This window comes from Glycine soja, chromosome 19, assembly GCF_004193775.1.
Source record: "Glycine soja cultivar W05 chromosome 19, ASM419377v2, whole genome shotgun sequence".
NCBI lineage: Eukaryota > Viridiplantae > Streptophyta > Magnoliopsida > Fabales > Fabaceae > Glycine > Glycine soja.
In genome coordinates, this window is record NC_041020.1 from 48,879,161 (window position 1) to 48,903,009 (window position 23,849).

Consider the following 23,849-nt stretch of genomic DNA (forward strand, 5'->3'; position numbering starts at 1 on the left):
AGAGAAGTTACTACAAAAGTTAAAGAATTAGAAGAAATTTATGTAACTTTATAAAATTTCAAGGCCATTAATGTAATTTACTTAAGTATATCATTTACTTTTCTTTCTTCTATTTTTCTCTGAACCAAATAACGTAAAAATCTATCTATTTTCTCTTCCTTTCCATTTCTTTTTCTTCATTTTCTTTCCTAAATCAAAGCATAAAAGACAGCTGGGCCCCACTAGCCCTTCTATGTTTATTTCCTTCTCTATTTAAAACCAAACGGAGCAAGGATTGGATCTTGTACTCTTTTCCCTCCGCTCACTTTCGTTCGGCGGAGTTTCGTGGGTTTCAAACACAACCTACAAGATACGTTGCTGGCTTCATCCCCCAAGAGACTTTCCATCCATACCTATCTAGAAATGAGAACACCAAAGTTTCAAAAATGTATTACAATTCTCAAAAAATTAAACACAATTCAGATATTAACACGGGACTCCTTTAAAAAATAAATCACGATGTACAAAGTAGTAATTCTCTCATCATACTAACAGATTGAACAGAAAAGAAAATTTTCATTTAATAAAAACCAAGAAATAAAAAATTGAGAAAGAAATTGAAGGTGTAAGATGGGGGGGGATGATTTTTATCCCTTGCTGTCAACTGAGAAGCTATTATACTTTTACTCAGGAAGTGGGCAAGCAGCACGACATTTTCAAAAGCGCATTGCGCAGCAGTTGGTCTGCACCCGAAAATGAGGCAGCAAAGGCAGATTCTTAATTAACTCTATAAGAATGTACTAATATCTAAAATTTTCTTTCCTCTAACCATGTCCTTGAGGGCATCTTTCTGTGGTTTTGACAAGTCCAATGCATCACCTGCAGTGTGTTTCTTCCGCTTTGGCACTCCAATGGGACCAGACCAAGCTTGGAATGGTTCCTTTGAATAAGTATAGGAGGTTGAAGTAAAAGAGACATCAGTAGGAACAGTATCTGGATCAATGTGATGTGAAGATCCTAAAGGAAAACCAACTTGTCCATCTTGATGTGGTGGAGGAAACTTTTCGCTCTTGCTCTTGGCATTTGCATGAGTGATTAGACGTCTTCTCTGTTACACAAGAAATCATAGTAACAAATTTAATCTTTACTTTTGACTGGATGCATATTCATGCATATACTTTCTATTGTAAAATAAGAGTTCATTAGAACGCAACTAGCAATACAAAGAAATGGAGGATAAAATAAAATCCTTAAACAAAGCACAAAAAACAAAAACAAAAGAATCAGAAAACATAAAGATATTAACACAGGAGAGATCTTTGATCCCTCGGCATGTGTATCCTAAACAAACCATTTGTTGAATACCGAACTGAAACCATTACCAATGAACCTAATCAAAAGATATTGCCCCTAAACATGCAGATATCTAAGCAGTAAGCACTCCAGGATGGAAAAGAGATAAGCCCAAGCTGCTTCAAAAATTATCATGCATACAACCATTAAAGCTCATTCAGAAGTAAGATAACTATAAGCTTAACTGCGATTCAAATTACTATAGACAAATTCAGCAAAGTGTACCGGTACTTGAAACAAATTGAGCACTAAATCTTAATAATCTACTTGTTGAAAATGGTATTATTGGCACTTTGGCAGATACTCGTGTCAGCCTGAGACAGAAAAAAGTTCTGTTGCCAAATCCTGATTGTTCTTTCTACTAACTCTCAATCATTTCATTTAATTAAGCATTCTTGAAAGATATAATAATCTCAAAGCACATCTATTCGGTGGTTTTATAAACAAAGCAAAGCGTCTCTAGTATACTTGTGATTATTGATATAAGTACTCTTTTTGAACGTACATCAATATTGGATTGAAGCTCAGCATTGGCTTCAGGAGCAGGAAAAGCTTTTGCAGCACGATCACGTGTATGATGCTTCTTTGGACCATCAGCCTGAGCTTTGCCTGCAGCTCTTAGTCTGACCATTCATATACACAAAGTGTCTTAGACATAGTCAAATACAGTAGGATGGCTAAATTATAACTAGCAAACATTAACCAAAGAGACAAAAGGATTTTTTTTTTTCACTCTGATAATCTCTATAAATATCAGAGTGTGTTTGTTTGTTGTTAGAGTATATTTGTTAAATAATACAAGGTTACAAATTTCACTGAATAATCTTAAGTATATCAAATAGAATTGTGTAGGTAATATCAGGGTCAACACCCTACATTTACTCATTACAGTCCTTATATAAATATGCAAATACTTCTGGTACGCAGAAAGGAAACTTTAGAGCAGAGATACCTCCTCATTTCATCATCCCGTTGTTTAGCATCCATTTCCTTGCTTGGGGGATATTTTGGAAGACTTGAAGGATCGCAAGCATAAGGTTCTGTGGTAAAGAACTGCAGGATGTAGGAGCAGACAAACAAGGCAAATGTATGAGTTTGATTTTAAAAAGATTATCAAAACTCAACAATAACACCTAAATCAGATTTAAGGTAATTTCACTTTATCAATTCTTAGCTATTATGCATATATACCTATATTACATTCATTTTAGACCATCTACATACTTTATCATGAAGATCTAAGACAAGTCATCCATTCCATGCAGGAATTTAATTTAAGTTTAATTCCAAAAGAAAACACGATAAAGCAAATTGTTGAATCTACTCCAAGATAGGATTCTTATGGTTAAGATAGACACAGCTTAAGAGAGGAATATCAACTCTAGAAAATATTCCAGATTTAATGAAATATTTTCTTATAGTAGCAGGTTATTACATTCAAGCACATGGTTAGGATAAGATATCCAAAACAAGAAGCTGAAGAGACAAGCACTCAGAAGATTTATTGTCAAGATCAAAAGATTCATTAGCTATAATTTTTGTTAAGGATCATATAGCCTGATGAAAACAGGTTCCACATCAAGAGAATTATAGGGCTTCATGTAGCTCAATACGCAGGTTATTCATACATGTCACAAAACAGAGCTTCAAGTGTGTGTTTTAGACATCAAGGAAAATCCATATGCACAATGCACCATCAATAGAACAATCAAAGTGGTTTGACTATGAAATAATAAAACCAATAACAAGGCAGTACAAAATCTGAGAGTACCACACCAGTATTTTAATGACAAGAAGATCTGGAATTTTGAAAAGCCCACCTCACTTCTTAAAGCATCTGAGGCAGTTTTCCGTTCTACAGGATCAATTGCAAGAAGTGTATCGATGAGAGGTAGAGCAGAAGGTGGAAAATCTTTAAATGTCTCTCTTATGCGTCTCTTGTATGGCTCTAGTGGTTTAAACAAGGTAGCATTAGGCAAATTTGACTTCTTCCAATACTCATCGGAAGGTGAACCACATAGTTTGTATATCTTGTGCAATTGTTCCACCTATGCAAGTAAAGACTTAGAAAAAATCTATTTGTGATTTCTTATAACCATCAAATAAATGCAATTGGATATATCATTGAATCAAACTATGCCATGCAAATTTGAAATTTCGACAAACTATGCAAGAGATATTAGAACTAAACGTAAGATCCAGTGGTAGTATACCAATTAAAAAGGAACATTTTCTATAAACAGAGTATTTATACATTGTAGACAATGCAATTTGGTAGTTATTGATCCACATTTCATTTTCATAGAGATAACTGAAGCAAAATTACTATTAATATCCTTCTAATAACTAGCACCTCTCTATCTTCACAAAGGCATACGTACTATAAGACACAGATTCACAGAATTACCTAAGATACTTGTGACACTGAAAATCAGGAAAATGAAGAAAAATCATACAAGCCAACAAGATGAGATATGTGAATTGTTACCTCTGTACGACCAGGCATGATTGGCTTCCCAGCCAATAACTCTCCTAAAATACATCCGGCACTCCAGAGGTCTACACCCACACCATAATCTGTGGCACCAAGAAGCAACTCAGGAGGTCGATACCAAAGGGTTACTACACGACTAGTCATGGGATGCTTATTGTTTGGATCGAAAATAGAAGCCAGTCCAAAGTCAGCAATCTTAAGTGTTCCTTCATTGTCAATAAGAAGATTTGATCCTTTAATATCACGGTGAAGTACACGACGGTTATGACAGTGCTCAAGTCCTGATAGCAGCTGATGCATGTAACATTTTACCTGCAATGAAGACAGTATTTGGAGACATCAAATCCTACTCGAAAAGAAAATGTACCAATTACCAAATGATACAAGTAATTTTAAGGCAAACCTGATCTAACCTGAGGCTCTGTGAACCTGATTCCTGGGCTTGCAGCAAGTCCAGCCAAATCATGCTCCATATAATCGAACACCAAATACAAACTACAGGACATCCTTGACGTAACTAAACCTTGCAACTTTACAACATTGGGATGATCCAACCTTCGCAAAATAAGAATCTCTCTCGCCATGAATTTTACACTCTCAGGTTCCCAATTATCAAATCGAACCTTCTTTAGGGCAACAATTTTACCTGTCATCATGTCTTTAGCTTTGTACACATTACTATAAGTTCCTTGCCCAATCTAGACAGAAAAACAAGGAACCAAGAGAAGAGAATAAAATATAGTTAGAAGCAAACACCAGATTCTACACTACACAAGTTCATTTCACCCTACTAAACAATGCACTGATTCAATTCCAGTTAATTCTACTACAAACGAATTACAAACAGATCAATAGTCAATCATGAGTTTTACTTTTGACAACACTGGGTATATTGTATAAAATCTGCAGCAATGAACTTCAAACAAACCATATCAGCACATCCAGATAAGGAATGATCCAAGATTGTGAAATGCTTTTCCATTTCAAACACAATGCAATGCACACACCCAAATTAGAAACAAATCCACCCACCTTATCAATTTTCTCAAAGGTGTCGGCCTTTCGCGGAATCCAGCCACCGAGTGCTTCCCCACACACTGCAGTGAGCCACGGTGGCCACCCAGCTGCAACCTGCTCCCACCTCAAATGCTTTGGCGGATTGCTCAGCCTCGGATTCGCCTTCGATCTTCTCCTTTTGCCACGCTGCACCCCTTCACCACCTTTCTCCTTCTCCTTCTCACCATTCTGAACCTCTACCACCTCATCTTTGCTCCCTGACACTCCATCAACCTTCCTCTTACTCTCACCACTCAAATCCCTCTCCTCCTTCACATCAGAGATTACCCCCTTCGACACTTCCCTGCTAATCACACACCCCATTCCTCAAATCTAAGCTCCATCCATCCACATAGTATCCGATTCCTAATTACCTAAACAACCATTAACACGTTAATTAATCCAATCGGAAAAAAAACGATAATAAGATAAATGCACCTAAGCTTCACTATACGACAGAGAACGATTTCAATTCGAAATTAAAACTAAAATCGAAATCAGAAGCAAACCTGATGATGTTCACGATTTTCGAGCACAGCGAGATTCAGTGATCTGGTTGAGAGAGGAAAGTGAAATGAAAATTTATGAATGGGGTGCTCTCAATTTGGGGGGGAATTAAAAGAATTTAAAAAAAAATAAAATTATGGTGTGCTGCGAAGTGCAAAGACGTACAAGAAGAGTGAAAATTGGTGTCTGAAATGAGAAAGAGAAAGAGAGAGAGTGTGTTTGGACTTATGGTCTCAGACAAGAAGAAAAGGAAGAGATCTTCTTCCCATTCTGATTCTCACAAGTCAAATCCCAAACACAGCTTTTGTAGTGGTAGTCGTAGATGTATACATAGTTACATGCTATTATTACAGTCTCTAATATGTTTAATGTTATGTCTTCCTAAATTGACGGGTATTTACTTACTTCCTAGCTGTTTCGTAACTCCTAAGGCATGCCCAATTAATCCGTAATTCATAATCTTTTATAATTTTTCACTTTATTTATTGCGTTAGGAGGAGAAGGACACTGCTTTGCTTTTTCGTGTCTTCTTTAACAAAACTAGAAAATTTGTACATCCACTGTTTATCGTAGTAAGTAGTAAGTGGTAGCACATCCAAATGAGTGTATGTGTGGGCTATGCTGGGTGCTACGGGATAAGCCATCCCATGTGCTAATTATTATTATTGTTTTATTAAAGGAAACTCATTAATAGATCCAAACAGTTTTTACAAAAATATGTCAAACTAGTTTTTTTTTACTTTCTTTTAATTACTTATTTTATACACCTATTTTAACACTTCTTACCAAAAAAAAAAAATCTTTCTTACCAAAATAATACTATATTGTTGTGCATTGAAATAAGAACTTGGAGTTTGGCGTGAATTTCTCTTCCTTCAGCTCTCTCTTATTTTTCTTCTATTTCCTATGTTTATATGGTTAATTCTTAGTGTTAACATTGTTTTTTCAGTTTAATGTTGTTGGAACTTGAAAATTTCAATATAAAGAGTATTAAGGAAGTGACTTAAGTGCAAAACTCCGACACATGTAACTACTCTACATATAGTTTCAAGGAAGTTTGGATAATGATAGGTAGATACACCTCACATGTGACTAATGTTTATCTGGCTAATAACTGATCTCCAATTGTTACAATAAATGAAATTAGATATAAGTAGTTAATTTTCCTTTTGTTACAATTACAAGTAACTGATAATAAGTTAGCTAAAAAAAAGATCATAAGTAAATCATTGAGTAAATAATTTAGTTAATGAAAGTTATACAAGTATATATATTTAGCAGGACTCTCATGTTATCAGCTCTGTTGGTAGGAGCCTGAAATACGTAAGAATAACATGATTTTTTTTTCTCCTTTTGATGTTAGAATAGCAAGATTTGATCCTTACAAATAATGTTCGACATCACAACTTTTCTCCACATGCTATTGTTTTTTTTTTTTTTTTAATTTGATTATTATCCTATCAAAACATGATATTAAACTATAATCACAATTAGAGTGCTTATTTCATGCAACACTTTTTTATATAAAATATTTTTAATACAATGCTTTTATATAACATTTTTTTGTATGTAATGTCCATGTAAAAAAAATTATGCTATCAATTAACGAGAAATTAGTGTTAGTATATCTTTTAAAATAATTATTGGAAATATCAATAAATTTATCATAATATATTGTAATTAGATGATTGTATAAAAATGTTTTGTACTATTAATGCATATACTACTTACTCAATAATTATTCATATAATATTCTCTCTCTTTTTTTTTAATTTCTTTGTACATATTTTCTAGTTCAATTGCTTATCCCGGAACGGATGGTTAACTCTGTAACCCAGTCTTCTTACTGGATCGTCCTCCGGCCTAATTTGAATACATTCAATAAATTCTGGTGGAATATTTATATATATTATTTCTGTATTTCAAATTTATTGCTTCACATAAAATTATCAACGAGATGCCTATTTTCCCAGTAAATACCTGCAAAGGACCATATTATTTGGAAAGAACTACTAGACTTATTGATCTCTAATATGTATACTCAGTTACTCACTCATATTCTAAGATGGCCTAGCTCAGAGCTAGTTCTTGACACCTCTTTGTCTTCAGGCTTCAAATCTTCTTTTTCCTTGCTTTGGGACACCTCTGCCATGGATCTCCTTGGAGGAGCTGAGCAGACCGGGACCACTGATCGGATTCTCACAGCTGGTGCCATGAATAGAGGAGTAGGTGCTCTTATCATGCCAAACCTTTCAGAGGTAGGAATGCCTGGACTTCGTGGAGTTCCGGTTCTCAACCTTGATGCAGCATGCTGTGGTCTTGAACCCACAGATGAAGTAGGGCACATGGTTCTCACAATGGAGGATGATGCAGCAGCTGGTGGTCTAAAACTTCTGTTGGAACTTGCTTGTGAGTGTGCTCTGAGAACAGATGAGTCAATACTGGATGGGTTTTGCAGCTCAGTATTAACTGGTCTGATTACAGATCGCGTGCTCCAATGAGAATCACATTCAGTTTTCTCACAGTGTTCTCCTACCAGCTCAGCATTTCTACTTCTGCCTCCAGAGCCACCATGCTTCTGAATCTCATCCTCTGGAGCTGGTGTTAGGACTCTAGTTTCATTGCTAAAAGTGCAAACTGGGGGATCTTCTGTTTTTTCTTCTTGTATCTCTCTGATGGTTAGTGTTGACCTGCCCGTGTTTAACTCGGGAACAATTTGGTTTGAAGAGTAAAATGAAGGGTTTGATGTAGCAATTGATAATTTTGGTCCTAGAGGAACTGATGCTAACTCTCGAGCTGGAAAATAAAGGCAGTGGTCTGGCTGGAAAACGGATTGCATTAACGGATAAATCTCTGGAGTAGATGGAATAATTGGTTGAATGGTTAGTTCCAATAGACGATTTTGCTGCTGCATAATTTGTTGTTGCTGCCAAGTCTGATATAGAGCCACCTCTGGCGAGAAACTAGAGATTCCACAATGCCATTGCATAGGATACAAGTCTGCAGTTGACTGAGTAGACACCAAAGAGGTTGTAGTGGACTTTTGCCATCCAAGTTGACTATCACTTGTGGAGAAGTTCTTTGAACCAGATGGGTGTAAACTTGCAAGGACCCCAGCGATGATTACTTGCTCCTGTTCTTCATTTGCTTTAGACTCTCGAGAAAATGAAGATGAAGTTGAAGAAGATAAATGGTGCTCTGACACTAGAAATAAATTTAAAACAAATAGATTATAAAGTTGTTAAGTCCTGGCAGGAAAGGCAGAAGCATGTTATAAAGAAAAAAAAAAAGGTATGCTGAAAAGAAGACAAATTGAGGTAGACACCAAAAAAATGTGCATATAAAAAAGATATGATTACAGAAGCAAAATGCCCACATTTTCTCAATGCAGACCAAGCAGCCATTGCAGCATTTTTCTGAGCCTGTTTCTTGGTCCTAGATGGGTCTCCAGTAAAATGCATTCCTGCAATCTCAACGCTACATGAGAAGTTAGGACCATGACCTGGTCCAGAACGAATGGTTGTATAAACAGGAAGATTCAGTCCAGCTCTATGAGCAGTTTCCTGGAGCAAATTCTTGTATACTCCTGTTTCATCCTGTCAATATCCAAATAAAAAGGAGTATATTAAAAAAAATCTGCATTGCAATGAAAGGAATTTAATAGAAGTGATGAATATGATTCATCTAACTCCTCCCCCACCTAAAAGAGAACAAGAAAAAGGAAAAAAAATGGAGAGCTCTACAATTAAATGCAATGAGCAAAAAATTCAGCATTCTTTATTTAGATTCCTAACACTGGGGGTATAGTTCTATACTTCTATTCTTAATCTGAAAGTCTTTCTGTTCATTTATCCTACTAGGTAATAAAAAGTTGAATTCAATGAATCAAACATCCTCTACATCCTTGGGAGGAAAAAGTATAATACTTTAAATAAGATAAAAAAAAGGGAACTACAAAATTAGAATACATTTGTATTCATTTATCCTACTTGGTTGTAAAAAGTTAAATTCAATGAATCAAACATCCTCTACATCCCTGGGAGGAAAAAGTATAATACTTAAAATAAGATAAACAAAAAGGGAACTACAAAATTAAAATACATTTGTATTGCACTTTTCATCAACAACAGGATTGGGAAATGCAGTGAAGACCTAAATGGCAATGCATGTTTGGCCTTGATGTTGGTTGGTTAGCATGTTTGCCCTTCAAAGATAGAGGCACAAGTTGATATTTAACCCATGAAGAGTGTTACAGGGTGAAAGCTAAACCTGGAAATTCAGCTAACGAATGTTGATGCATGATCTAGACAACAATGATAAGTTAGGTTAGGGGGACCAGGCAGGTATTGATTCTTAAAAACTGGGAACTGAACACATAAATAATAGACATAAAACCATGAAGAAGTTAACTCTAACTTTACATATTTGATGCAGTGATGCCAATACAAAAGGGTCAAGCAAAGAAGTGCCCCAAGGGCACCGATTAAAAACATTAGAACACCTTATTAAATGCTTCTAATTACCTCAAAAGTATGTGTTCAATGATTTTCGCATTTCTGATACGATAAATGCTTCCTTTTCCACCATAAATTTTCTACTTTTGTTTCTTAAGGGCACTGGTTAACATTTGCCCACACAAAAATCAATATTACAATATTGAATATTCTTATAGGAAGAATTGTTTTTCCAATAATTGACACAAAAAGGGGGAGCATACAATAATTTTGTTCCAATATTTCAAGATCAGAAGCGTTACACATCAAATGACAATTGATAAGCCATTGTGCACTTGACAAGTCAACCAGGTGTTTACAATTTTGATGACAGAAAGAAACATAACTGAAATCTAGGAAAGGGGGATGATGAAAAATTCCCACTTGCTCACCAGAACTCTTGCTGCCAAAGCTCCAGAGGGACCTCTTTTTGCAATAGTGTTAAGAGCCACCTCAGCTGCTGCATGTTCTGCCTGTCTAAGAGTAGAGCAGAATGTAGGGCTTTCAAAGGTCTCTCCATTAAAATTGACAGTTGCTTTAAAACGAGGAGCATGATCTGGCCCTTCGCGAATGCATGAGTAGGCTGGCAAATTAAAACAACTTCTTTGAGCCAATTCTTGCAACCGGTTCTTATACATGTCTGCAAACAAATAAAAAGTTAAAAAAGGAATTTAATTTTTTATAATTTAAGATGGAGGAGAGGGAAGAAGAAGAAAACTTCAGTTATTCTAGCAAACATTTCTGTGGATGAATAGTTTACTCCACAACCATTACAATCCCAGTGCTGTAATAAATAAACATGATAACAATACTGAGTGAGAAGGGGGTAAAAATTGATCACATAATATGCCATTACACCAAAGACCAATCATATTCTTATTCTTCATTAACACCAAACTCACTTGATTAGTGTGCTTATGTCAACACCAGAAATGCTAGCAGCAGACTCTCTAATATTCTCTCTTGAACACACTTTCTACCATTAGTCGAAATTTATTGGAAATCACAAAAAGTCACGAGGCTCACTAATGGTTTTCAGTTTTCAATAAATTTTAATGCAGAGAATATATTTGAAAGAGAGTATCAAATAGTGTACTGCTAGCACTCCTTGTGTCAACACACTATTAGATAGGCAATCTGAGGATTAATTCCGCAAACTAACAAAAACTGAGCAATGTTTATAACGGGACTTATGAACTGATACTATTGATAAGCTTAACTAAACAACAAAAATAAAGCTCTTAACATCCACTAATCGAATCCATTTCTATATAAATTCGGTTTTATTGACAGTACAGGAAGTTCAGATGTTTTCTGTAAATTCCAATAAACTTTTCCCGGAATAATTTATGTACCTAGTTCCAAATAAATGCTAAACGTAAAATCACAGTGACATAAAGAAACTTTCGAAACCCCTAACAGTAAGTACCTGAACAGTTAAAGAATGAAACAGAACTTGTCTAATATTTACTCAGCATCTACCAAAGAACCCAGCGGAGCAATATTCACCACGATCAAACCCATTAACGACAAATTCATAAGAAAACAGCTCAGAAATTGCATTGATAAAACTAAAAGAACGGTTACAGATAATAAGCAAAGAATGCAAGGAGCACCGAATGAATCAGACCTTTTTTTTTATCAAGGCCAAGGGTAGTGTGAAAGAAAGGATCTGAGGCAGAAAATGAAGTCTAAAAGTAATAGAGAGCGTCTAAATCTTTGGAGTTTTCCATTGGAGAAAAAAGTGAAGAAGGAGACAGAATAATAAAAGTAACAGTAAAGTGGGATTTATTAGCTACAGAACAGAACAGCGATGTTGTATTTGCGTGCCGGTTTTCTGCCTGGGGAAACAAAAGCATAAGCTGTATTTATGGTTAAGCTAACATTCATTCATGGTAACTGTTTATCCTGGTTTAAAAGTAAAATTAAGTCATCAATACTGCAATAGTTTGAAATTAAAAAAAAATATATATCTTTGAGGAATTTTTTTACCCCCATTTGAAGATAATTTTGATGATTTGGATCTTACGGACTCAAGATTAGAAGATTACTCAAGACTAATTACTTAAAGTTACTTATCGATTACACATCAATAAAACTCTTACATCAAAGATAAAAGTTGAACTCATGTTCTCATAAGATTTATGAGGAAATATTTTAAATAAATGTTTATTATAATTTAGAATTTAATTCTAATATTTTTATCATTCAAAAAATAATTTAATTTGAATATGAAATTGTAAAAGTTTTAGTTTATTAATTTTTATAATAATTATTTCAAAAATTACCTCAAATTAGTTGATAATGTAAAGTTTATACTAATAATATTAATTGTTAAAATAATGTTTCTAATGTATATTTGTAAAAAAAAATTATTAGTTCTTAAACTAATGTTTTAAAAACACTTGATGACGGTATCTTTTAGGAAATATTATATTTTTTGTATAAAAAAAAAGAGGGTATAATTTACTTTTAGATTGAGTAGGATTCTCAATAATATGTTAAGATTGCCAGTAAAAGCGCACCAGAAAATTATAATACAAACTTGAACCACAAACAAAAAAATTGTTACATGGGAAAGAATAACCACAAACAAATTTACTTTTTATTATATCTTGTTTCAGCAATTCTTCTTACAGGAAGCCCATAAGAATTACTAGTATATATTAAAAAAAAATCATCAGTACATTACCAATGGGGCTTCCTGTTGGGGAACATGTTTGAGACACTTCCTTAAGTTGGAAACAGTTCACGCATCTATCACATTGGTGCCATGTATCATGATGAGAAGAGGGACCAAGAAGATATAAAAAAAAGAAGAGGGACCAAGAATTTTTAAGAAAGCAAGTTAATATCTCTTACTTCATCGTGAAAGTATAATGAAAAATAACAACAGAATTAACAATAATAAAATTTTGATAACAACCTCATATTATAATAAGTGCTTGTATGAATTGACCAGAGGCATGACCAATAAGTCACCAAGGACCGCTGCACCAGGGCTCGCCCTCAAGCGAATCAGGTTTGTTAAAAAAATTAAAATTAATCTTTTTAAAGTTTAAACAAACTAGTCTATTATTTATTCTGAAATTAAACTTTTATTTTAAAAAAATAAAATAAAGTGGGGGCATGTGCCCCATATTATTTCTGTGGTTGCCTTGGTAAGGGACACGAAATAAAGGGCACTTAGACCATTCCATAATGTTTTTCCACTTAAGAAAGATATTTGGGAAAGAACAATGAACCAGTGGAGTCTGAGGGATCAATTTCAGTGAAATCTAATGCTTCCAATGGGAATGTAGCCAGAAAAGAAAACGTGGATGAAAATGACCATTAAGAAATAGTAACTAAATATTACATCCAAGTTGATTTTAGAAACCATTTTAACTCTTGTGTTTTTGTTATAGGAAGCACGCTCTTTGTTACACAAACACACAGTGCAGGGGTTTATATGTGACAGTTGACATTGGCATCAATTATGAACATTGAAGAAAGTACCATATTTTTTTTAGGGTACATAGAAAGCACCATATTTTATTAGAATAATGGCCATGTACATGTACATGTACCTGTTTAAAAATAATTATGATTACATAAAAATCAGTATTATATATATCAAAACATTTTTCAGGGATTAAATGATGGGGTTGAATCAGTTTCAGGAGGATAAAATATCTGATACATTTTCCTATCGATGAAGTTCCTGTATGGATCCTCCTCCCTCTTCTTGATCAAGTAATTTAAATTGTGTTCAACTTCTGACTTAATCTGCAGGTACATTTGGTTGGCACTTTCTCTGTCTTTTAGCATCTTATCCATGCCTTTTGTTCTTATGGGCTTCCCAAATAGAAAGTAAAAGCGACCTGGTATCTTTGGTAGAAGCACCGGAAAAGAGAGATTTTGGTTTGCCACCTCGCCACTTGTTTCATCTCTGGTTATCAACAAAACACACGAGTGGCTTGTCAATGAAAATTCCACAGTTTGTGGATATATTAGCTATATGTTCTACATCTTATTCATTCCATTGTTTTAAGAGTAAACCATCACTTTGATCCCTAAAAGAGTAACGTGCTGTCACAATCTTTGAGACTAAAGAAATTACAAATAAGTTTGAAATTTGTAACTGTTTCATCTACATCCCTAAATTTAATCACTTAATGTCATTTTGGTCCTTAAATATGTTAATATTATAACTTAAGTCACACATCTTTTTAAATTTTGGACTAATATGATTAATAGATTGCACTTTTAGAATTATTTTTTTTAATTTCAGGGACTAATGTGAAAGCATATACACTTTTAAAGGCTAAAATAATTATTTACTCTTTGTTTTAATGAATAAGTCACACAATAAGTAATAAACATTACTGAGATGGAGAATAATTACCTAAACTTAACTGAGTCACGGTTCATATTTCTTATTTGATCGTTGACTATGGGGATCTTCATTAAGTCATTGTAGTCAAGAACTAACTGTAAAATTCAAGTCCAATCAAAAGGCAAGGACAATTAATCAAAGGTCAAGCATTGCAAGAGAAAAAAAAAAGGTCTTACTAATCTGTGCCTGTTAAGGAATTAAAATAAGAAAGTTTTTATTGGAAGTCATGTGGGAGCACATTTATACGCATCCCAAAAATAAAAATAAAAATAAAAACTTACTTCCTTAACCATTGCTCCTAGAATAGCAGCTATTTTCTTCTCATTCCTCTCTCCCACCCCAGCTATTTTCATTATTCAACTTAATACTTCTCTGAATATTAATTGAGACATTCAATAAAATGAACATTCCTAAATGGCTTATAAAAAATATCTTTTTGATGAAAAAGGTCTAAACCTCCCATTTACTATGCCAATAACTCTCCACTTTTAACATTGAATGTTATCGGCTGTAAAACCAAGCACACTGTATTCTATGCTCACAGAGATAAAAATCCCTAGAGAAAGGATTTTCATCTCATTTATGGCTGACACCTATGATCCATCTATTAAATGATACATCACTTGACCTAAGCAGAATGGACATGCTAAATTATGGATGTGACTCCTCTAAATTGTGCAACTTACTTTAAAGGATAAAGTAATAAATCTGAGTTAATAAGAAAATCATATATCAATATGATGTGCACATGTATAACAAATCATGAGTATATTGGAGTATTAATCATTGATTTTTTCTTCAATAACTGCAATTACTTTACTCATATTGACTTTAAAGGAGCCAAATCCCTAAATTATTATGGTTAAAAAAGAGACTTAGAGAAGAGGAATAAGAAACCTACTTCAGCTATATCATCTTCACCTACAGCTCCAAATGGCACAATTGTGGCACCAAATCGTGCTGCCATTCTCACAAATTCTGGATGATCAGGCCAAATCAACTTGTATTCTTCCCCCTAGCAATTACAGAGCACGGTCAGTCAGTTTTAAAGCAGAAGGTAGAGCCATCATCACATGATAGCCAGTGCTGATCCCAAAGATTGACAAGCATGATAAATCAACAAAAACAAAAAAGTAGTGCAAACTTGACGTGTATAGTCTGAACTTGTTTTTTCACATAGTGGCAAAAATCACCAAGTATATTAAAAAAGGTTTTGTAGAGGCCCATAATCTATTATATGTTATATGCATGTCATGGTTCAAAAATGAAATGAAATTAACTTAATTGCTATTTTATAGCTTGACTTCCTTATCAATTTCCCTCTGCTATTACTTTCCTTTCCCTCTGTTCTTATAATGCACCATCAATTATGGTTTAATAATGTGAGAGCATAAAATAACTAAATCATAAATACTGCACAAGAAACCAGAATCTTTCTTTTTTTTGTTGGATAAGAATCCTAGATGAAACAATAAAATTTAATTTACCTTATAATGGAGAGCCTCACGCGCACCACCAGGATATAGGAGAACATGTGATTTTGTTGAAAGTAATTTGAAAATATTGCTTGCTGAAACAGGCACCCCACCAAATATCTTCACCCAATCAAACATAGAAAACTCAGAAGACCAAGACTCCACTTCAGGCCTAAACAGATCGGGATGGGCTATTCCACGAAGTGCAATACCCTTCTCACTTAAAAATCCATCTGTAAGTGAGATAAGCTCTAACCCCAACAACATGTGATACCCAACATATAAGACAGGACCTTCATCTGGAACACCAGAGAGACCTTTTACAATCTTTCCATCCTCCAAGGTTGAGAAAAATACAGATCCAGTAGCAGAACGAAATGATCTGCCATACATCAGTAGCATATCAGCTTTAAACTTTTGGAGCAGGTGCTAATTAAATTGTTATAGAAGATTATTGAAGTAGATAAGGCAGACATAAATTGCATGCGTGAGCCAAACAGAATAAGGATTTAAGTCCAAGGTTTCAGATTTACTTATATGGATACAGATAAACATCTGTACACCACTTTCTTCATTTAGGTACATTGCACTAAACCATTACTATAAAGATAAATATAACCAAAAAACTAAAATGGCCACTTTCAATAATAAGGATTCTATATTGTTAGAACTTGGAAGGAATAAATTAAAGAGATTATTTGTTTGAAATTGAGAAATAAATCATGGAAATAAATTATTTGAAGTTAGACATATAATCTATATGTCAATCAATTCAATATGGTGTGTCAAAATTCAACTTGACTAAATTTAAAGTGATAGTATTCTTGATGCAGGAAGGGCCATGCTCCTTACAAAGAGAGTAGATCCTCAAAGTCTTTTTATTCAAGAGTGAGTATTCAAATTTATTATAATAGATAACAAAAGGCACATTAACTGGCACAATGGTGTAATGCTTGAGTCCTCTTTCAAGAATCAGACTCCAACTTCAAACCCCACTAATGTCAACTTTGAAGTTTATAAATGAGAAAAGGTATGACAATTGGTTCAACAAGGATCTGTTCTTGTTTACATGAAAATGCTAAGAGTATGAGTCGCACCCCTCCCCCCACCCATCAATGCAACAATGACATTAATTAACAGGTTTCTAACAAGAACCATACACAATGAGAATAGTATTGCCAAATCAAATTACCCAACTACTTGATCCATTGCATATCTGAATTCTGTCATACTGGGAGGTATGAAATCCCTGACCAAATCATGCCTCCTTGAACGACGGTACATGCAAGTTCCCTTGATGATTGTCAGCAGACCAATGCCATCTTCCTGCACTACCATGTAAAATACAATTAATCAACTAAGGTAGAGCTGAGTTGTTATCACAGAAGCTATATATATAGGCAGTAAATCTGCAACTAATGTAGTTAAACTTAAAACGGCAACATAACATGGTTAGTGAGTTCATACCATAATGCAAAGAACCGTGGTAGCTTAAAATAAAATAAAAGAAAAAGAAAAAAAAACACATCCTTTTGTTGATCTATTAGACCATGGATGAGTACCAGAATTTAAAATGTTCTTTACAGTATCTGTCATTATAAGATTTTTTTTTTAACTGAAAGTAATAAATATAGATAATTTCATAAAATATTGAAAAAAATCACAGTATAAGATAAACTTTATTTTTCAAAACCAATGTAAAAAAAACCTTTACAAAAGCAATTAAAGTGTATATTAAACCCTCAATTTGGTCCTCAAAAGTTACATGTGCCCCCACATTGGATGGTCAAATTTAGAAGTTACAAGTTCACTAGAAAATATCCCAGGACTTTATTGATGATAGTAGCAAGTAGTTTCACTTGGCACACCCCTTATACAGGGTTTATCAAGTGAGAGCCTTATCTTATTATAAAAGGTGGAAGGGACTAATTTTGATCATTCAATCTAAAATCGATATTCAAAATTATAAGTTACATACATATTGGCTTGAAAATATCCTACAACTTTTTCTATGATAGTTGCAAGTATATATGTTCATCTCAAATACCAGGAGAAGTGTGTGTCCACTGTCCTTAAAGACACGAACTTTGCAGTTTTGCAATAATCCCACGAGTCTTTGAGCTTCGTTTGTGCTGGGAAGCATGTTATCCTTGCCACTAGAATGGAAACCGTCAATCTCAATTCTCAACATCCAATTGAAAATATTAACTAGAAAGTAACTTATACATTTTAATTAATATGAACATGAGAGTCTCAAAATTGGAGTGAAAAAAAGCTAAAGTCATACACGGAACATTATTGAAACAATTAATGTAAGAGCCTAAGTCAAAAACCAGTAAATTTAAGTTTAAATAAAAGCTCTAATTTATTATTAAACATGTCTAATATATATATAGGGAGTGCATCAAGTGACAACAGTTCTCATTTTAAAAAATATGAGAACTATAAATCTGGGTGACACAACCATACATGGATGGTCTTTATTTGTAGCTCCCATTTCTCATAAAAAGACCATCAGACACTCCCTATATATAGAGGGTGTATCAAGTGAAAACAATTTTTATTTTAGAATGCGAGAACTATAAATTTAGACCCTACAACCATTAATGGATGATCAAGACTAAATATAAATACGATCTATTACTGCTTGGTATATCATTCTATATATAGGATATTGTGTCAGAATTCTTGTGTTATATTACAACAGCCGCCTGGCCTCTTCCTATTAAGTGGGGTTGGCTACATGGATCAAACAAAGTCATAATATTCTTTACACGTACAAATTTAGATTAGTGAGGCAATTAGAAAAACTGTACACACAATATTATCATGAGAGGCGTCAAGTCTCGAGAGAGTAAAACCTAGCAAGCACAAGAACTTCAGCTTCAACAGCATGAATACGCGAATTAGCATATGCAGCAGCTGATTTGAGAAGTTTCAGCTTCCAAAGAAGAGTATCCCTTGGTATAATATCAGCCAGCTCCTGATAATAGATAACACAGTAAAATACAGATTGACAGCTCAATATAATCCCATATTATATGGACTTTAAGAATTTGTCTAGAAAATAGAACAAGGAAAAGGGAAAGAGGAAAAAGACAAGACAGAAACTACTACAATCTAGAAAATAAGAGGGATACTTTAACAAACATAAGGTTTACCAACAAGGTGAAAAAGAAAGCTTCATAATTGTGTACGTGTTAGTGTGTTACCATAATTTAGGAGCTAAATCCATGCCAAAAGCTTGTTATTCTTGTCAATTAACTAAAATTAGATACAATATAGCCAATAGTCCTTAACATCAAGTAAAAGAACAGAGAGACAGAGAGACCAAAGGACAGAATATCAAAAGATTCTTACAGGAAGACACGGCAGCAATGCAGTAAGGTTGTATGACAATTGTTCAATTTTTTTGGCAGGAGGAAGCTTATTTTCAATACTGACTGATGCCATCTTCACTGGATCACCTGATGTTGTTAAATATAACAATGTATATGAATTAATAACAGTATATGTGCAAGTTTGTTATGATACTGATATCAAGATATCTTGTTGAGCATCATTCAGTTGTACCAGAACATAGAGATTAGGCCTTTTTGTTTTCCATTTGGTTGTTATCCGCCTAGTAATGTGCTACACTAGTGTATATATATGTATCATCACATGTACTCTGATATCTTGAAATTCCTTTTTTAAATGTACTAAGAAATTCCTTTTATAATAGAAGTTTTTATTTCTTAGGCATAATCCACAAGATATAGATGTTCTTAGAATTGGATTAAAGATATCTATAGTATTTGCAAATGAATTATATCTTCATGAAAATGTAAATGTAACAACTAGAATCTTAAGTAAACAGATTAATTACCCATGATAAAACTAAGAAGAAAGGGAACAGCAACATGCATTTCATCAGGCAAAGCCTCCATGAAAGGAAACAAAGGTTGCAACTGAGATTGGCCGAAGGATGTAGCTATGATTGAAAGGCATATTGTCAGATTACAGTAGCAAACTGACAAGACATCACCAGCAAAATACATTAACAAATATGACAAAAAGGAATACAGCATTGATAGACTTGCCTGGATTGGCTAATATCAGTACTAGGTCAACTGTTGGATTGTGAGCAGCAACAGCAAGTGCTAGACTTCCACCCAAAGAATCGCCTACCAGATAGATTGGTTTATTTGGAGACAAAGCACATTCAAGCTTAACAGCTTCTCCAACAAGTTTCACCAGCCCTTCAAAAATTTGAAAATAAAAAAAAGGAAAACTCTCAGTTTAAGTATAGATAATGGCACCAGACAGTCATGGCTTGCATGTTTGAATTTATTCATTTATAAAATTTTGCAATCAAGAGCATTTTTAGGGGGAAAAACCATTCTTTTTATTCAGAAACCTCTCAGGAGGTTTGATTATAGACACAAAATTAGCTAATCTAAACACACACCAAATGATCTGCCAACTATTATACAACAACAGTTAGAAGAACTAGTGACATGTTAGAATAGAAGCCTATCTTATCTTCCAATTATTATACAATAATCTAACAAGAAAATTGAAATCCAAATTCAAAAATAATTTTCAACAGAAACTTGTTGATTCCTGACATAACAAAAACATATTGTAAAGGCTTAATTATGTTTGAGGTACCTAATAAGCGACCGATTTTTGTTTTGGGTGCCTAATAAAAAAATTGTTGCATTGGATCTCTGGTATATTAAAGCTTTTGTTTTGAATCCCTATGGTAAGTTAAGTGATGATGTGACACCATCTCAACCATTGATATGTATTGGGAAGATTTATTTTTACAAGGTATCATGTCATCACTTAACTGACGGTAGGGAACATTTATAAGTTATTGTCATTTAAATGCATCAACAGCAACACAAAACAACTTTCGAAAGTTGACAAAAGCATACGTTAAAGAGCAAAGACCTTCAAATGGTGTTCGGTCATGAACCGGAATATGCAAGCAACGAACTTCAAAAGCCCTGTATTGTAAAAAGTAAAGATCAAAAGAGAAAGCAAAATAAAATTGCATGAACCTACACAAAATAATTTTTCTAAACAATACAATAATCATATCTCATCAAGAAGCTTAAATATTTCCATTAACCTTCAACTAGAACTGTCTATGACAAAAACAATCAGACCATTTTAAAACTGAGTAATACCTCAGACATTCAATTTAAAAATGCCCATTCTAATCCTGCAGACTTACATGTGCTAAACAAATGCCATTTTATGAAAAAAATTCCAGTAGCTAAACAAATACAACATACTTCCCAAGGGCTTTATGGTGCAAAGTGAGACCCAATCCTGTGCCATCCATCCCTGCACGAGTAAGACTAAAGAAATTTTAACACTGCGTATTTAATTTTAGCATTCAATATAATAACATTGAGTTAATACACAATTTCAAGTTGGTGCTTGAAAGTAGCAATTTCTGCCACTCTGTCACCTAAAACTAAAAGTGTTCATCTTTACAAATCAGTGTTTTAGTCTTTTAGGATGAATTTACACTTTTGAGGTCAAATTTACATAGACCTGCATTCTGAGGGAACCAAGTAACACAAGTTGCAACTTGCCCCTTTCAACGAAATTGTAGATTAATCAAACATTAAAAACAATCAACTACAGCCGTAAAGTTGAATAGAAATGGAACCAACATCAAGAGAAAATCATTCAGTCTCCTAGAAAAGCATGAAGAAAAGAAAAAAAGAAGAAAAGAGCACTAGCAAAACACTCCTTATAAGTTATAACATATCCTCTCTTAATGGTTAATTTTGTTTTTTTTATAAAACTACAGAATCAAAACTGAGGTTCATTAAATAATGAATTTCAGCGGATAACAAAGAGTGTGTTAGAAAGAATGTTGCTAACATGTCTCCACAAGAAAAAAGAAAAAACTCCATCATCCCTCAAAAGCCTCATACACACACAGAGTCTGACAATTAAAATCTGCAAGAGATTAAATGCATGGAGTGCAGTGCAGAAGTGTAAGTTTTTTTATTTACCAGGTAAAAAGAGAAGAGTAGGAGAATCCTTGAAAGGAGGACCACATTCAAGGGGGCAAAACCACCGAGGTGGGCCTCCATCGGATTTGCACATCTCCTTAGCTGCAGCAAAGTAATCCTCCACACTCCTTCTCCCATACCCATCATCCCAAAGTGCTGCCAAACCTTCTTCTTCTTCTTCACCTCGCAACAAAGGCACCTTTTTTTCCTCCTTAAGTGCCAAGGAACCATTCTGCGAAGAAGATCCGTTCACAGCTGCCACTGTTCCAGATTCAGATGACAACACCGCCCGAACTCCAAACCAGTGGTGCCTTACAGCTCCCGCGGGTGAGACTAGAAAACCCGTCACCGAGGCCATCAACGGTTACTATTGTTCACTCTGTTCTTGTTGTTGTTGTTTTTTGGAGAGAGAGAGTTTAAAGTAAACATGAAACAACAAATGACTTTTCTGTTCTGTCTGGTGTAAGTGTGAGGATCACATGTTTGGTGTTCAGCGGAAAATGAAATGTAACGGTGAGTGAGTGATAGAAGCGAAATTGCAGCGAATCACACAAATGGAAAGGAAAGGAAAGAAACGCATAGCCACAGCCGCGCCACACACGAAAATCAAAATGCTGGAAGTCACTGTACCAGACACAACAAGATAACAATGATTGCGACTTGCGACCAATGGCAATGAAAAATGTAGGATTTACTTTTTAAATGTGCTTACTAAAATATGTTGAATTTTTTTAAAGATTGAATGAGATCACTAAAAACAACAATTATATATCTAAGATTTAAAGTTAAAATCACTAATTAAACCGGAAAAATCTAATATCAAATTATTCAGGCACTCAGTAGTAATGCTTGACACGTTTGGTTTAGTGTCTTCTGTAATTTTGCCTTGGAAGAACTTTAACACGTTGAAAAACCTTACTCTTAGTGGAAAATTGCACTTAACCAAAGGTGTTTGTTGACCCGTAACGTAAGAAACCCTTCAGAAAAGTTGGGTCAAATGGAAGCAGACACTCTAGATCAGTCTAAAAAGACAGAAATTGATTTATCTGTTGCTTGTTAGAATGGCGTGGAATGATTGATTTGTATATGGCAAAGATACTTTAAAAGTAAATTTAAAAAATTGACTTCATTTGACTGATAAAGACAGTAATAATTGTATGAATAAAATATCAATACTAATTATGAAATAAAATAAATTAATAATACATAGAACGTGTATTTAAGTTATATATCCTACTAAAATACTTAAAAAAGTTATTAATTAGTCTCTAAAAAAGTTACTGGTTTTTAATTCAATTTTTCATTCAAATTTAAGTTTCTGATTAAAATAATCGAATAAGTATTTTTAAAATATTAATTAAGAAATAAACATTTTCATAAAATGTAATATAATTATTATTATATTTTATCATGCTTTACTATATTTTTAATGAAAATTATATTTATTAATTTTTTAATAATTATAAGAGAAGTGTGTTTGATAAAATATTTTAATTAGTTTTTTTTATTAATTAAAAAGTTTGTTTAATTATTTAATAAATATTTTTTTAATAACTTTTAGTATTTTGAGGTGTTTCACAAGTTGAGATGCTTCCCGCACCTATGTTACCATTGCTTCCAATTGCGTGACGCAATTACATTTACAGCCGAAATTTATTAGGTTCCGTGGAAGGTGAGCAGAAAACAATTGAAAGTGAACAGAACACGTGTTTTTTTTTTTTTATGACTTAATTCAATCCTATAAAACTAAAATTTGACTTATGTCAATCATCTCATTCCCGGATGCACATTAAGGTTTTAGGAGCAACTGCTCTCACAATATTTTTTTATTTAAAAATGTTTAATAATTTTCTTTTATTCCATAAAAAAATAGGTGTTATTCTCGTAAAGACCATTTTTAAAAAAATGAATGTAACGAATTATAAGAAATAAAAGAAAAATAAATTAATGTTGACTTTAGCACTTTATCGTTTCAAAATTATAAAAAGAGAAGAAGTTTAATTTTACTCTTTCTAATTCTTTTATCTTATTTTCATTTTTTTTAATTTTAAAATGTATCACTTTTAGTCATTAAAGTAGTTTAAATAAAATTTG

General features: G+C 33.6%; 3 protein-coding genes across 8 annotated transcripts; all 3 read right to left on the minus strand.

Moving 5' to 3' along the window:
* Positions 1-457: 457 nt before the first annotated feature.
* Positions 458-5,744, minus strand: LOC114400502 (probable serine/threonine-protein kinase At1g54610). Of its 2 annotated transcripts, XM_028362977.1 has the most exons (8): positions 5,392-5,742; positions 4,859-5,256; positions 4,240-4,524; positions 3,821-4,138; positions 3,153-3,380; positions 2,285-2,385; positions 1,838-1,955; positions 458-1,087 (listed from the first exon to the last, which is right to left on the minus strand). In XM_028362977.1, exons 2-8 carry the CDS (start codon positions 5,204-5,206, stop codon positions 767-769), a joined length of 1,719 nt encoding a protein of 572 aa, XP_028218778.1. In that variant the 5' UTR covers positions 5,207-5,256; positions 5,392-5,742; the 3' UTR covers positions 458-766. The 2 variants fall into 2 exon arrangements, with proteins under 2 accessions (XP_028218778.1, XP_028218779.1); XM_028362978.1 differs by lacking the exon at positions 3,153-3,380 and having other exon boundaries at positions 5,392-5,744.
* A 1,518-nt stretch (positions 5,745-7,262) lies between these two features.
* On the minus strand, positions 7,263-11,734 carry LOC114397925 (double-stranded RNA-binding protein 2-like). 3 transcript variants are annotated; one of them, XM_028359987.1, is made up of 4 exons: positions 11,514-11,734; positions 10,275-10,524; positions 8,766-8,985; positions 7,263-8,593 (listed from the first exon to the last, which is right to left on the minus strand). In XM_028359987.1, the coding sequence occupies exons 2-4, from the start codon at positions 10,518-10,520 to the stop codon at positions 7,443-7,445; spliced, it is 1,617 nt and encodes a 538-aa protein (XP_028215788.1). In that variant the 5' UTR covers positions 10,521-10,524; positions 11,514-11,734; the 3' UTR covers positions 7,263-7,442. The 3 variants fall into 3 exon arrangements, with proteins under 3 accessions (XP_028215788.1, XP_028215791.1, XP_028215789.1); XM_028359990.1 differs by having other exon boundaries at positions 10,275-10,522; positions 11,470-11,734; XM_028359988.1 differs by lacking the exon at positions 11,514-11,734 and adding an exon at positions 11,312-11,454 and having other exon boundaries at positions 10,275-10,522.
* Positions 11,735-13,384: 1,650 nt separating this feature from the next.
* LOC114400270 (acyltransferase-like protein At1g54570, chloroplastic) lies at positions 13,385-22,387 on the minus strand. 3 transcript variants are annotated; one of them, XM_028362633.1, is made up of 13 exons: positions 21,756-22,383; positions 21,021-21,072; positions 20,674-20,729; positions 19,818-19,976; positions 19,604-19,708; positions 19,096-19,202; positions 18,597-18,718; positions 17,783-17,891; positions 16,928-17,061; positions 15,748-16,117; positions 15,162-15,275; positions 14,270-14,355; positions 13,385-13,813 (listed from the first exon to the last, which is right to left on the minus strand). In XM_028362633.1, the coding sequence occupies exons 1-13, from the start codon at positions 22,111-22,113 to the stop codon at positions 13,510-13,512; spliced, it is 2,076 nt and encodes a 691-aa protein (XP_028218434.1). In that variant the 5' UTR covers positions 22,114-22,383; the 3' UTR covers positions 13,385-13,509. The 3 variants fall into 3 exon arrangements, with proteins under 3 accessions (XP_028218434.1, XP_028218435.1, XP_028218436.1); XM_028362634.1 differs by lacking the exon at positions 19,604-19,708 and having other exon boundaries at positions 21,756-22,384; XM_028362635.1 differs by lacking the exon at positions 14,270-14,355 and having other exon boundaries at positions 13,713-13,813; positions 21,756-22,387.
* Between the last annotated feature and the right edge of the window lie 1,462 nt (positions 22,388-23,849).

Bases quoted from the DNA above. Each gene is read 5' to 3' on its own strand.
- LOC114397925 (XM_028359987.1), bottom strand. From the start codon at position 10,520: ATGTATAAGAACCGGTTGCAAGAATTGGCTCAAAGAAGTTGTTTTAAT. The intron at 8,986-10,274 runs GTGAGCAAGTGG...GGATATTGACAG, and splicing joins CTTTGGCAGCAAGAGTTCTG to GATGAAACAGGAGTATACAA. The intron at 8,594-8,765 runs GTGGGCATTTTG...ATTTATTTCTAG, and splicing joins TTGGTCTGCATTGAGAAAAT to TGTCAGAGCACCATTTATCT.
- LOC114400270 (XM_028362633.1), bottom strand. From the start codon at position 22,113: ATGGCCTCGGTGACGGGTTTTCTAGTCTCACCCGCGGGAGCTGTAAGG. The intron at 21,073-21,755 runs GTAAATAAAAAA...TTACTCGTGCAG, and splicing joins TACTCTTCTCTTTTTACCTG to GGATGGATGGCACAGGATTG. The intron at 19,977-20,673 runs GTCTTTGCTCTT...AAATTTTTGAAG, and splicing joins TGACCGAACACCATTTGAAG to GGCTGGTGAAACTTGTTGGA.
- LOC114400502 (XM_028362977.1), bottom strand. From the start codon at position 5,206: ATGGGGTGTGTGATTAGCAGGGAAGTGTCGAAGGGGGTAATCTCTGAT. The intron at 3,381-3,820 runs GTAACAATTCAC...TTACTTGCATAG, and splicing joins TCATGCCTGGTCGTACAGAG to GTGGAACAATTGCACAAGAT. The intron at 1,088-1,837 runs GTACGTTCAAAA...CTTGTGTAACAG, and splicing joins AGCTTCAATCCAATATTGAT to AGAAGACGTCTAATCACTCA.